We start from the raw sequence: 14,564 nt of genomic DNA, 5'->3' as shown, positions 1-14,564 counted from the left end.
GCAATCTGCAGTGTGCCACAGAACAAGAAAAATAATAAGCAACCAGGTGAAAAGAAGATTTTCTATTGCAACAAAGGGGCCAGAGATCATTTTTACTGACCTCAAAAGCTTGTTCATATCTTTATCTTTTTCATAATAGGACAAACACAATTCAAACTATCCCCCTCAAGTCATAATTGCCTCACTTTTTTACAACATCCTTTTTCCATCCTGTATGATCCGTATTGTTATTTTCTTAGTATACGTTACTATTTTCCTCTCATTTTTGTCAATTTCTTTCTATCAATTTGTGTTATATTTATTCACTCATCTCCCTATTTTTGTAAACTATTTCTTACAGTTGGTGGTGAATACTATTTATGTTCATAAAATTATTTCATAAGCCCACGAAAAGGATATTTTCCATGTGGGTAATGCCACCAACCACTAAATGGCGATCTGAAGTGGACATAAATGTATGTACCACATTTCAAGGCAATCCATGTGATAGTTGGTGACATATTTTAGTCTGGAACAAAGTGGTGGACTGACCAACACACAGACCTTGCAATCCCTAGAGCCATGCCGCTAGCATGATTAAAAAGTCTCTGCTTTACTAGCTGTTTTTTAATGTAATCTTTGTTTTCTTCTTATATTTGTCTTGACCTTCAGTCTAGGTGATACTTTACCTCAAAGAAGACGGCCATGGCAGCAATGATGCGTCTTTCCTGAATGGCAGCACTGAGGCTGTCAAAGTCATCTGAATTGTAAAGGTATATCTGCATCTGTGTTGGGAAACAGAGCATAAACAGCTTGAGGAGTGGAAAAGGAGAATGAACAGCCCTGTCATTAATCACTTGGACACATTGCTGAGGAGCTGATGAAAAGGTGTTTTGGGGGGCATAAAAGAGGGTGTATTTATCACTCTCATAAATCTCCCATAATCTGTGTCATTCCTTTTTGTGTACTGCCACTCCTGGAGGATGCTAGAGAAATACAGCAGCCTATTCCTCAGGGCGACTGTCCTCGCAGAGACAGTCATGAAAAGAGAGGAAGAACTGGAGGAATGTGCTCTCTTCCTGTGGTGAGATCTAAGAGAATTGTGTGCTTTAATCATTGCTCCCAATTACCTTAAATCACCCACAACATTGCTTCTGATTTCACAACAAAGCTTAGCAAAGGATGTGTGGGTATAATCCACAAACTATCATACACAGAATACATCACATACCTGCCATGGCTCTGGTTGTCTATTAAAAAAAAAAAAAAAAAATTTCAAAGCAGACACATTATAGTAGTGCTGATCAAAATCAGTAAATGATTCTGAAAGTACCAACTGGAGTTGTCCATCATTTCACTGTCTCGAGCCTCTTTAAACTGAAAAACCCTTTCATGTCACTGAACCAAGTTAATTGGCAATAAGAAAAAGGTCCTACATGTTGATTTAATTAAAGGCTATGCTTGCCTCTTTTCTGTTTCAAAGGAAAAGTACGAGAAAACCCCAGCCACAATTTGCTGTGCTGACAACAGATGCAAAAAGTCAAAGTAAATAAGCGTATAAATAAAGATAAATCCATTAATGTGTACCGCAGGCCTAAGCCAGGTACAAAAGGACTCAATCCAGATAATTTAAGTTAATCAGTTTGCTTCAGAGTTCCTTTAACTGCAGCCTTTAATGGAGCTAATTTGTTGTCTGAGAACTCAGCAAGAAAGAGCACTGGCCATTCATCACCCTTCAGATGTTATTAGCTGCATTACCCAATTAAACTGCCCCCCTTAGGCTTCATTTACTCACTGAGATTGGCTCATGTGACCCGCTCTTGTTAACACCAGACTTTGGAAAACATGCTTATCAAATAAATTATCAATTATCAAACACTTTCATTGCAGCAAATAAAAATAAATGAAGCCAAAAGCGATTTGAGTCACTTGATAGCATGCTTCGTTTCACTGTATGTTTTTGAGTTCTGACATAAAACCGCTCATTGGAGTAAAATTCATCCACAGAAAGTTCTTAATTTTAAGCAGGACAGGCAGGTGGCCTGAAAATTCTTTAAAATGTATTAAGACATCCAGACACCTTCATATCAGTACAAATTTACCAATATTGTTTTACAGTGAAATATGTAAAGACAGTGCCAATAACCAACAACACCTTACAAGAGACAAGAGGCAGCAGGTGGAAACTAAAAGACAACAAAACATAATTTGAGCTTTATAATTTACCTCCAGGTTTCTCTCTAGAGCAGACAGCCCATGCTGTCTATATCTCCTGAACAATTTTTTTTGTCCAAATACAGTTTATGGGCCTCAATGTTTTTTTTCAGTTTTCCAACACAAAGTGAGTGCAAACACAAGCGCTGGAAGCTGCTCTGCATTGCCAAGTTCCATTTAAGCACAAACAGGTGAAAAAACAAAGTCATGTTTGGCATGATTTCCCAAGACAGCAAGATATTGAGGCAAGACAAGAAAACTACAGGAAATAAGTTTGTGTTCAGAGGTCTCAGATTAATCACAGCAGCACAAATGTGTTCTTCTTTCCTTTCTTTATCCTCAACTATTCTACCACAGCATTTTGTTGTTAACAGGTGAATGTGTCCTTTTTAACACAGGATGATGATCTTAGTCCATTAACACATAACCATCCACCTTATTCTTTCACTTGAGCACCTACAAGGTGGTAGAACCCTCATTTTCAAGAAGAATAAAGTGTCACAAATTTTTTTCAGTGGGTGTTGCTGAACAAATAAATAAATCTTGGTGTTTCACATTACAGATAACTAGCAGAGAACTTCTCAGACAGTGAAAAAAGACCATAGAATGGAGAGCGGATTATGGCTCAGTAAACACAGAAATACTGCATTTATTACCCATGTGCATTTAAAACGACAGCAACACAGCCCAATGTTTGTTACAGTAAGAATGCACAAAGATTCACTACAAGATCTGAATTTGCTTGCCCATTTTCATATTTACCTAATAGTGGTAATGCCGCTGTTAATATAACTCAATACCACACAACAGCTGAGTGGAACTAAACAAATACTTGGTAAATATATATATATAAAAACTTGTTCCAGTGATACAGCCAACATTACAGGCGTTCTTAATGTCAATATAAAAAGACTAGTGTTGTTTGTCTCCTGTCATATGGCTCCTTATAAAAAGCTATTCACTGTGTTGTTCATGTGTTGCTTTTGCTATGATGGCTGTTGTGAGTTCGACAAGTTGCATATAGCCTTACCAGCCATCCAATTCATCGTACACTCATTTTCCAACACCACTGACGGGTTGTTGACTTCAGTAATTCCCTGCTCCACCGACCTCGGTAACAACTCGCTTGTTCAGGGCTGTTCATCAGTTTTTAGTTCAATCACGTTTTAAGGATTTTGTTGTGTTTTCTTAACTTTCTGTTGCAGAGATACTTTCAGTGCTACTGGAGCTGTTCTCTTTCTGAAATGTACTGTACTGTACACCCACTCTAACACTTCATACATCTGCAGTACTGTGTGCAAACGTGTACCCTTCCAAGGTATGATTTGTAATCCATGTATAATTAATCTAACCTCGGTGACACCCTAATTTATTATTAGAAAAGATCTCCCTATAGTACCCTGCGGCAGAAAAGAATCCACATTTTCATTTTTCATTGTGCTGTATGAGCGAACAGGTGGTCCATCTATCGATTTCCCCACTTCACTCCCATGAAAAAGACTGTGGTTAGATTAAGCTCAGGAGCCGTGGGCCAAACAGGCCATTGGTTGTTTTTTTACATGACCATGTTACAAGGGCAGAGCAGTTCCATAATATAGCTCACTGGATTTGTCTTTCCACCCCCTGTACCCATGGGTGAACTACTGTATATTTGTGTGTGTTTTCAAGCTTCTGGGCAGGTGGGATAAACGCTTTAGAGGTTTATTTTTTCCCCACTGTAAGAGTAAATGCTTTACGCAGTGTGGTATATGCAACTCAGGGCTGACTGTGACTCATTTGGAGTGGAGAGATAATTAGACGACAGATTGGAAACAGTCTCTGTTTAAGGGAGATGAATAAGCCCTGGAGCTCAACCTCCAAGGTCAGGCTGCTCAACTCTCGAAGAACAAAACATACAGTATACACAACAAAACAAAAGTCAACCTCTGCTTTAAAAGATCACTGGGTCTATGAAACACAAATATTTACAAAGATGTAGAGTTTTGCTGCACACGTGGTGTCAGATGTAATATAATCTCAAATCTATCAAACCATGTCAACGCATAAATATGAAAAATGAAAATGCCACATCTTACAGGATGGAACAGTTAAATGGCCAAAGGCTAGATCCTACATAGCCATATTCCTTTTCAACCATTCATCACTTGATTTTATTCTTTCACCTTCTGGGCTACAGTGTGAAATAATACATCATGTTTGATACAGTACGTGTAGGCTGACTTATCAATAAGAGAATAATTTTCTTTAAACATTAGACCATGGTGTCACTTACGAAACCTCAGTCCCAATCATACTGTATGTCAAGTTAGTCCTGCCTTGGCTCCATTTTTTTGAAATGCATGTCAACAGAATTAATGGTACAATAAGAGGGTTACCCATCGTTTAAATTATGAAGAAAATACCAGACGTCATTTGCCTCAAAATGGTAGTGCTTCCTTCATGATTGTTGTCATGCATTTTGTAGCATTCAGAATGCCAGTATATTACAAATGCATAGATTCCTCGAATCAGCACAAATACTCTATTTGATGATTAATGATTGTTATTTAGCCTTATTAATTTAGAAACGTGGATAGGGTAGCCATATTTTTTCATACCACACAGGACACAGTTATCCTGTAATTGCAAATGTTTAGGCTTGGTCCCTTTTCCCTTTTTTATCCAGCAAGATTTGGCAAGGTTTGCATTTGTACTGTATACTAAAGATCAGCATCAACCCATTTGTAATCCTATTCATATGTTTATTTTCCTCCTACAGACAAATGTATGGATATACATTTTTGGCCGAATCATTGTTTGCGGTTTTTTTTTTCTTCTTCTTTTAATTAGCCGATCTACTTCACAGTCTTTCCATGTACCCCTTGGCAGGTCTGTATCATGATGATGGTCTTTTTCTATATAAAAAGAGCATCATCCTTTTCAATTTCAAGCACATTCGCTTTGGAATCCATGTTCTTTGACAGAGAGGTCAATGCAAAAATCTTGGTCTATACACAAAGACGTGCTAAGCTACAAATCTATATCTCACATCTATAAATGATACATCTGGAGGGCATACGTTTCTTGTTCTTGCTCAGGTTTTTCCAATAGCTGCTCAAATTGGTCATTAAAGTGAATTCAATCATCTTATTTAGAAGCACACCATCAAAGGAGCCATATGCACAATAGCTTTGTAATGGCTGTATATAATCCAGTGCCCTTTAACACTACGCTGAACACAAAATGATGTGGCAAAAAATAAATCTAATTACGCAGCCATTCAGCATCAAAAGCCGTCCCTACAGAGAGGGCTCCAAAGAACAGGGCCAAGATACAAACGGAGGACGACTCTAGCTGTGTGTTTGGAGATAGGACAGAGAGACACACTGACAGCCTTTTTCTGTTTTCATACACTGTTATATTTACACTATTTATTTGACAATAGATGGGTTAAAAACATTTTATATAACCCCCAAAATGTATGACATATTTGCAAATTAATTTAGATAATGAATAAGAATGGCTTTGTAAATGATAAAAATTTGAAAGGCACTAATAACTCATTCTCCGCACCACATAAAAAAAGTGGGATTTCTGCTTTAATCCATAAACCAGAATAAATAATACCAAAAGGTTTCAGACTTAATACCCTTTATATCTGTGCTACAAGAGTTGGTGATGTCTGTTCATTTTTTTCTGCTTTCCCTTTATTACTTCCAGCCTGTTCTCCCTTTGTTTTTTCTGCCTATTCTTTGTCTTTTGGCACTAATGGCACTGATAAATCAGTTTTGACCTTGTGCAAAAAACATTTTAAGAGCAAGAGAAGTACTAACTTCTGCTTCACTTCTCATGTCATTGAAACTCTACTACAAACTTTTTTTCCCCCACACCTTTTCGTTTGACTTTTGTTGATGTGATATCCTTGCTAGCTGCTACTGAACCAAAAGATATCAAATATGTTTATATTGTACTTTGATTAATAACTGAATATTAATGAGGCAAGTATTTTGTAAAATATATGTTATTTTGTTAATTCATTGATGACTTGCAGTATTTTTAAGCCTATTACTGCTCTTAAAAACCTCCAATGTTGCAATTTTTTTTTAGGGGTATGCTGGAAATTTGTATTGCACTTTCATAAAGGAATTAACAAGATAGTGTTAAAGTCTGGTTCCTACACATAATGCAACTTGAATGCTTTTTCTTCAACCATGCCTGGTAAATGCCAACTCTGTCAAACTCCACGCAACCACTTTGTAACACACACTTTCCATACTTTAAATTTGTAGTCTCCAAGCATCGTCATTCAGTGTCCTTTGAAAGCTGGAGTTTACCTAAAAATAGCTATTGACCAAAGTAAATTTTGTTTTCTCTGATGGTCTGAAAAATCTTTAGCACTCAACCCACTGGAGCTTCCTGGAGAGGAGTTGAAATCGGATTTTAGAAGCATTAATGTGCTGCTTCAATTCTGCACCAACTCTGTCACACTTTTGAACTTGTGAAGACTAAAATAACCGCAGAATGTTTCGAGCACTATTGAATCCATGCCACAGAGAATTCAGTCAAATCTACTAGCATAACTTTCATTTTGGTGTTCATGCCCTTAATTTGATTATTGGAAATGATATATTTGCTTAACAACATTTGATTGATTGAAGAGTGTCAATTTGTTGTTCTCTATAAAAACACTTCTATCTAAACACTACTGTGACTCGCTGATTCTCCTACATTCAGTGATGACCCCTGAGGCCCGATATTGCACATTTGTCATGTGTAGTGTAGCAACAGGATGTTTTACCTCTACAGGGAACCTTCTGCCACTAATACTGTGCTCTGAGCCTGCTGATCCATTACTCTGGCCCCAGTGAAACTCCATCTTCTCAGCCTTAAAGCGCCCTGGCAGTCCAGCACCTCTTACAAAGTAGTCATCCTTCAGGAGAACAGCAACTGGAGAAGAAGAATCAAACAAAGAGGAAAAAATAAGTATACTCCGGCAACTGCAGCAAAATGGAGATTAGTCGTCACAGAACTGATTCTACAGAAACTCAAAGCGGCAGTGACTCATCTTTTTCTTTGATGTTTATTATCTCAAGATCAGAAAGGATTTCTCATTATCTAAAATTTTCATCTGTTTTTTGTAATGACAGTTCAATTATCTCAAAATAACACATTTAAATTCTAGCGTGTTCATATTTATCCTGATCCTGAGATTATACATTTTGTCAAGATATCAAACATAATCTGAATATTGTCTATAACAAAATGACACAATACCATTTCTACCTGCCTCAGACACTGATTATTCAGTTTATTCGTCAATGTCTCCCTGTGATATTTGTCATTCTGAGCTAAAAACTTGAATAGATTCTTAAGACATTCCAAACTTGGCAAACATGACAGAGTAGTTCTGACCTGTTTTAATATTCAATACATGTGTGAATTATGCAAACGGCACATTTCCTTTTCTTTTGTTGATAAAATTGGATCTTAATTGATCTACCTTGAACACAGACTCTGTGTTTTATTCTGAAATTATTATTCAGCAAAACTGATCAATGTGCTTTTATCCTTTTATTAGATACAATTTAAAAAGGGCCGAGAAGAAGCTGTAAAATCTGAAATGATCTGGAACTTGGGGGGGGGAGTTTTGCCGAAGGGTATTTTGCTACCTGGCAACCCACAGCCTGACATGGTTTGCTTCCTTAAGATCCTGTATGTAGGGAACCATTTCATGGCTGGATACAAAGTCCGTAGTGGGCACATTCACAATGAGAGCACCTGCCAGCCTCCTCCTGTGGCCTTCATGTTCCATCAGTTGTCTGTGGGAAGCTGCTGTGAACAGCTTCAGACAAAGCCATTCTCTCTTTAACTTGTTGCACGGTTCACTAGGAAGATACAGTATAATGGCATTCACCTGCTTTGTGATCTTCTTCAACCTGCTAGCTTTTTGCAAGGTGGTAATGTTGTTGCTTCTGCCTGCATAATAGTAGGCATTTATAAATTTTCTCTCATGCAAAATTATTACCAGTTTCAAATCGCTGAAAGTTTCTAAATAACATTTTATTCCAGAAAAAGATGAAAGGGGATTTGTATTTGGTTTCACTACTATTTTCTAGTATCGCATGAATGTATTGTAGTAATATTAACAGTAACTGAGTTTCATTAGCACGTACAGTACACAAGAACATAACTTTATAAATATTAGTTTAAAAGTTTATTTGCAAATATACTGCTTGTGTAAATATCAATGTAAGAAAAAGTTTTATCCCATTAAAACTACATGTCTTCTGAAAATCACTTGCTTATGTAGCCTCAGGTCTCTATCATTAGAATACTGCTGTCAAATTAGTTTATTTTATTTCTGAGAGTACCTCCTCTGAATACTGTTGGCCACAGTTTTAGTCTCTAAATTAAACTTAAATATTAAGAATTACAAATGTTTTTGTCAATTTGCTTGTGAGCTTGATATTTCTATTAGCTTATTCACATACTGTAGGAAGCAGTTATGCTCCCAGGGGTATTCGATCTAGATTTTGCTCTCAAATATTCTCTTGAACTGCCAATCCCAAGGTACAGGAAGTGAAGCAGTATAAATACATCTCCACTGTGTGAGAAATGTTTGTGCAAAATTAAACTCTGAAGACATAAGCCATCAATTAACCTCAATAACCTCAAAAATGACTACTTTTGCAAGATATTGGTGTTTGATAATTGACCATACCAAACACCACAGCTTTGCATGCTATCTGCCAAAATATGTCATCCAGCTTCTCTAAAATGTCTAATTTCTCACCATGCACTTTTGAAACTCTGCAATGGATTCCGAGATGTTTTTTAAGGGTCATACACTTTTCAGAATTCATAGCAGACCATGTAAAACTCCTCCTGAAGAAATTACTGCTGTTATGAGGTTTACATGTGCCAGCAGCAATTGCGATTCACCTTAAAAGTTCAGTCTGTCTGCTTCCGTGGAAGCCAACATTTGTAAATGTGCTCAGCAGTGTCATGTAAGGGTTAGTTTGAGCTGTGTTACTTTTCTGGCTGAGGTTACATGTTAATGTATCTGTAGCCCTTTACTATGTCTACATTTGACATTATTAGCCAGATTAGACCTGGTGCTCTGTCGGCTGATCCCGCACCCCCCGTCATAGTGAGATTTCGTTAGCATCTCTGGAGAGGGACAGCCCACTTTTAATCATATCACAAAGCAAACCATGAGTATGAGCATGTACAAGCAAACACAGACTGTCAGTAAACACAGGCGACATTATGAACAAGCTGTGCAGAGAGAATGGATGGAATCAAGGCAACAGAAACAGATCACCATTTGATGGATGGCAGGAAGAACCGTGAAGAAAGTGAGTGTGAGATCCAGAGAAAAAGGATGGAAGAGACAAGGAGATTTGAGGAGAGGAGAACCTCGTGTGATGAGGGATGAGCTGAGCCCCTGTCGTGAGGAAAGGAAGAATCTGCCAGCAGTATTAACGTGCCAATGCTGCTTAAGCTGATGGCCCACAGCATGAAGGAAAAGGTCTTAGATGCAGGAGATTTCCAAGACTGAAAGCATCAGGTCAAAGTGAAAATCAGTCTGAATAGGAAAGAATTACCCATCACATGATGATGATTGTGTAACTCATTTGCGAACACGCAAAACATTTACAGAGATGGTAATGAATCCCTGCTATTGCTGTTGTTGAAGTGGTGTAATCCTGTGTGAAGCACAAGGAAAGTCAAGGATAGGGGATGCTGGCTGGCCCTGGGAGTTTCATTAGAAATGCAGCCCTGGGTGTGTTTGAACCCTGTAACAGCAGAGCAGGAATTAGAAGCTTAGCCAAAAAGACCTTGAATCACAGCCTGTGAGAGAAGGGGAGTATGTGTGAAAGTAAATCCTTGATCAATGCAAATGTCTCTGGGGTCCTCAGATTCCTCATGAATTTGGTTGAGAGTTGTTTGAAATTTTACTGAGAAATGTTTTGTTGAGGAATGCGGCTTGAATGGCAGCCAATCAGCTCGATCTCAAAGTGGGTCAAGGCACAAGGGAACATTGTGAAATCAATCGTAATGAACCTTTAAGATCTATTCACTCAGTTCTTAATTACAACATTGACTTTTAAATAGTATGAAGTTAAAGCCCCTCTGTGCCGGATTTGAACATTTCAACTTTAGCACCCCCTAGAGGTAGCATCAGAAAAGACACTGTGGGGCACACCAATGCATGCCAGCCACATGGTTAACTTCAGTATTTTAATTTTTTAGTGGTTTGTCTTCTTTTTTATCTGTACTTATCCATGGACAGAAGTGACTGAGGGACCCAGAATACTGTGTAATAATGGGCAAAGACGAATATGATGTGTGAAATATTGAAGCTTAATAATATACATGCAAAATTAAAAGCCATGATAATTGACAGCAATTAAATGAGTCAAGTATCACTAACAGACCTCTGCTTGGCTCCTGAGGACCACAGCGCTGTGACAACCATACAATGACAACAGCAGGCTTGTATAATATCCGTCATGTTTGAAGTCATCTTCACCGACTTAAGAACAATTCAAGGAGGAAGCATGAAAAAAATGTGTATGGACTTGACAAAACACAAAATATCAAGGATGCAGCAAATCGTGATGTGGAAAACAAAGGATGACTCAGAAGGCCAAAGATTCATTTGGAGAACAATGCATCTCATTCAATACTTTGGAACTGTTTTTAAAGAACATGAAGGACGAATTCCTGTTATGATCAATAACCAACACTCTCTTAAAATAATTCAGTCCTCAGACATGTTCACATTTCAAGTGTAAAGTGTAAAGTGAATCAAGTGTAAAGTGTGAAGTGAATCAAATGCAGCATTCAAAATAAAGACTGAGGAACGGTTATACACAGGTTGTCACCTTGTTCTCAACTTTGGTTTTTAGGGTATGGTATAGAGCATCAACTACAACTAATGCACCAGGGAGCAGCCAAGTTGCGTTATGACCCATCTATCCATCCACCCATCCAGCCGTCCATTTATCCACCCACAACTGAGTTTACCATCTTTAGTTGTTATTAAAGTTGATAAATTTTTAACAACACACATTATATTCTAAAGTACATTTTATCTTGGTAATTTCATATTTATTTAGAAGTAAAGTCTACCTGTCATGTCATAGTAATTCCAAAAGGAAACAGGATTAATGCCAAACTATAGTTTGATAAACCAAAATAAAGAAGGGTCCTCACTTAGAACAAACTGATAGTAAATCGATTTCTCAACACTGTGCGGTGAATTTGCTAAATATTAAATTGACCTCTTCTAAACAGCCTTTACAAAATAATATGTTGTGGTAATGTGGTTCCATTTTCCTAATTTTCACAGTGCTTTGCAAACTAAAACTCCCTCTGTACTGTACGTGCCCCGAATTACAGCCAGTCATGTTATTGTCATCTTTGTAAATAAGCAACATGAAGCATTGCTGGGCTGTCCCAGTGGCCTTGGTTGTCATGGAGGCTAACAACTCTCATTATGATCAAACGCAAAAGATGACACTACTCTCAGGGAAATGCCGCTAAAAGTAGAGGCGATGAAGTAAGGTCAGGATTTTCACACCAATGGTCAATGGCTTTGCTGACTGGAAAAAAAAATTCTGGCAATATTTTGAAGTAGCAGTTAATAAACTAAGCTTCAAAATGTTTCTGTAAACAAGGCACGCAGGCTGTGCTCAAAGAGGATGGCAAGAGATAGAGAGAAGAGGGGCACAGTACAATGAAAGCAAATAATAGAGGAATTACTAAAACCATGGATAGATTTACAAGGATCATGGCAGGCTGATACTATTATGTGTGGTTGTTATGTGCTTCAGAAGCACAAGCTTGGTTTTGAAATTTGAATTACTTGAAATTTGTGAAGTAGGGATTTTTACAATTTCTATGTGTAAAGTACTGTAGTAGTAGGACTTAGTTTGATTTAAACTAGGAGTGGTTGACATGGATCAAACATATCACTGTATATGTATTTTTATATTACAATGTCCATACATACTGTGGAATGGTAAACTTTCCAGAAATTCAGTTTTAAATCTGTTTATATATCAAATCAGCACATGGTTTTCTCTAATTGTTTGAAAATCTTATATATCTAATACTGCCATAAGGTTTTTCTGCGACACTGCCTGTAATGGTCTCATACAACCAGAGGTAAAACATATTAAAAGGGATAGCTACCTCAAGCCCAACTGTATGGCAACTGACAAATTTCTATTGTTTCAAAGCATGTTGCAATCATATTGTTATATTGCATCATACACATCGTAGTATCGGTTGAAATTAAAGATTACTGAAAATCATTACCCTTCAAAGACATTAGGATTTGGGATTTTGTTTTCATTGTGTTATTTTTGTGAATTTAAAGGGGTCTACAGATCCAATGAATCTCATCTTTACATTTGTACCATCTTATCGTATTATCAGTTTATCCTTCATCTGTAAAGCACTTTGAACTGCACTAACCCGTATGAAAGCTGCTATACTAATAAAGTTTGATTGACTGAACAAAACAAATTCTGTGATACAGACCCGTTTTTCCAGTGTTTTTCATGGTGGTCTGGTTGGAGGACTCGGTGTTGAACTTGTCAAGCAACAGCTCCTGGTACTCTTCTGAAACCAGAGCTTGTTCATCTGCAATGTCCACGGGTGACTGGTTCTCCACAGCACATTCTGGATATGAGGCTGGCCAGCCTTGTGGTCCATGGCTTCCTGCAGGAACAGAAGACACAAGAGCTTATGAAAAATGTAGACTTGTCGCTAGAAATCACCTTTGTCTAAGGATATTGGCTCTAACACATACACACACAAGAGTAAAACACAATGACAATATTACTGCTATAGCAGCAGCAAGGTTTCAATATGCCCTCAATGGAAATTGAGAGAATGAAGGAAGATTCATCGTCCTCTAAGACGAATCCCAACAGCTGGAAAAACAGGTAGACACAATGAAAACTCATCATCTGGCTAAGGGCTATTCCAGTGTTAATTGTCCACATACAAAATAAATATCCAAATGAGGCATATCCTACAGTGCTACACCTACTGAAACTGTGCTGACAATGGGCCCAGAATAAATGCCTCTGATGTGTATTAAAAAAAAACAGAAAAACATTACACCAAATAGTCTATTTAATAGAAAATACTCCACTTTAAACAATTTATGTGCAGTATGTGCTGCAAACTAACTTCCTGTAGAATCCCCATCCACTGCCTGCTCTTTTAATCCTCTATCCCCTACAGTGGCGCTTCTACAAAGGAATAATCCACAACCGACAGGGGTCCCCTTGATCTCTTCTCGGGTACAATGGGCCAATGCAACAACAAAAGCTGAGGGATCAGGGGAACAAGGAAGCATGCATGGATTTTAACTTTTCTGGGTTAACACAATATTCATGATCCCATTCCCTACAGATGCAGGGCAACTTCACTACTCGCTCATGAAAAAGCTATGAGAACTCTTCTTTACGAAAACACCCTGGATCAAGGGTAGCTTTATGTCTTGCTATGAATAAACACCTTGCAGCCAAAGACACTGTGCATGAGTCCCTCAAAAAGACAGCATGATTCAGGATTATTTTTGAAATATCGAGTGTTTTACTGCATCAACCAGAGAACAACCATAAACATGCACCATAAACATGCACCATAGAGTGTGCAGACACATTTCATCCATCTCTCCAATGAATATGCCACTATGTTAGGAAAAGAGTGCACTATGAAATGTCTTGTTTTGTCCAGTTACTTAAAATAACATCAATTGTCTTCTAAACACCACCTGAATGATTATGGACTTATAAGGTCTGGGTTGCAAGCAAATATTGGAATGGATTTTGAGCTGCTTTTCTAACTAATGACTGCATTAGCAAGCAGGATTAAATTTGTCAGTCATGGCTCTAGACTTACCGATATGTCTGTACCAGTAAAACTCCAATATTTCATACCCTGGAACAGAACCCCTTATGAATGTAATATTAATACTATAAGGCAAGAGAAAGCTGCTTGCATATATGGGAATTATAAAAATGGAGCGAATATTTGCCATTTTCAAATAAAAAGTGCTTTGTGTACAAAAATATCTGTTAAGCCTTTATGTAGAAAAACAACATTTATCTATTCTCCTCCATTCCATTTGATTTGTGATTGCTGATAAGACAGCCATAACCTTACCATCAAGATAGAAGTTGTCTAAAGCTTAGTTAAACTCAGTTAGCTCCATTAAACAACACTTTATTTAAGGTTAAAGCTCTTAAAAGCAATATTTATGATACTAAAACTGCTGCAAAATAGTCCCTGTCATATAAAGGCCCTGCTACTAACATCAACCTCACTGAGAATCAACACCCCAATCAAAATGGGAGAGTTTAAGA

At 37.6% G+C, this 14,564-nt stretch overlaps 1 protein-coding gene across 2 annotated transcripts in view; it reads right to left on the bottom strand.

The window, feature by feature from the left end:
• The window catches only part of ca16b (carbonic anhydrase XVI b), a 100,198-nt gene that overhangs the window by 31,660 nt on the left and 53,974 nt on the right, over nucleotides 1-14,564 (bottom strand). For both annotated transcript variants that reach the window (XM_040159581.1, XM_040159580.1), the window contains exons 3-5: nucleotides 12,727-12,906; nucleotides 6,971-7,119; nucleotides 669-764 (exon numbers count right to left, since the gene is read on the bottom strand). In XM_040159581.1, the coding sequence (XP_040015515.1) occupies nucleotides 669-764; nucleotides 6,971-7,119; nucleotides 12,727-12,906 (425 nt within the window). The remainder of the gene's footprint in view (nucleotides 1-668; nucleotides 765-6,970; nucleotides 7,120-12,726; nucleotides 12,907-14,564) is intronic.

The sequence above is a fragment of the Xiphias gladius genome, chromosome 21 (assembly GCF_016859285.1).
Source record: "Xiphias gladius isolate SHS-SW01 ecotype Sanya breed wild chromosome 21, ASM1685928v1, whole genome shotgun sequence".
Taxonomy (NCBI): Eukaryota; Metazoa; Chordata; class Actinopteri; order Istiophoriformes; family Xiphiidae; genus Xiphias; species Xiphias gladius.
Note: the sequence above shows the minus strand (reverse complement) of the source record. Positions and strands in the feature narration are given on the sequence as shown.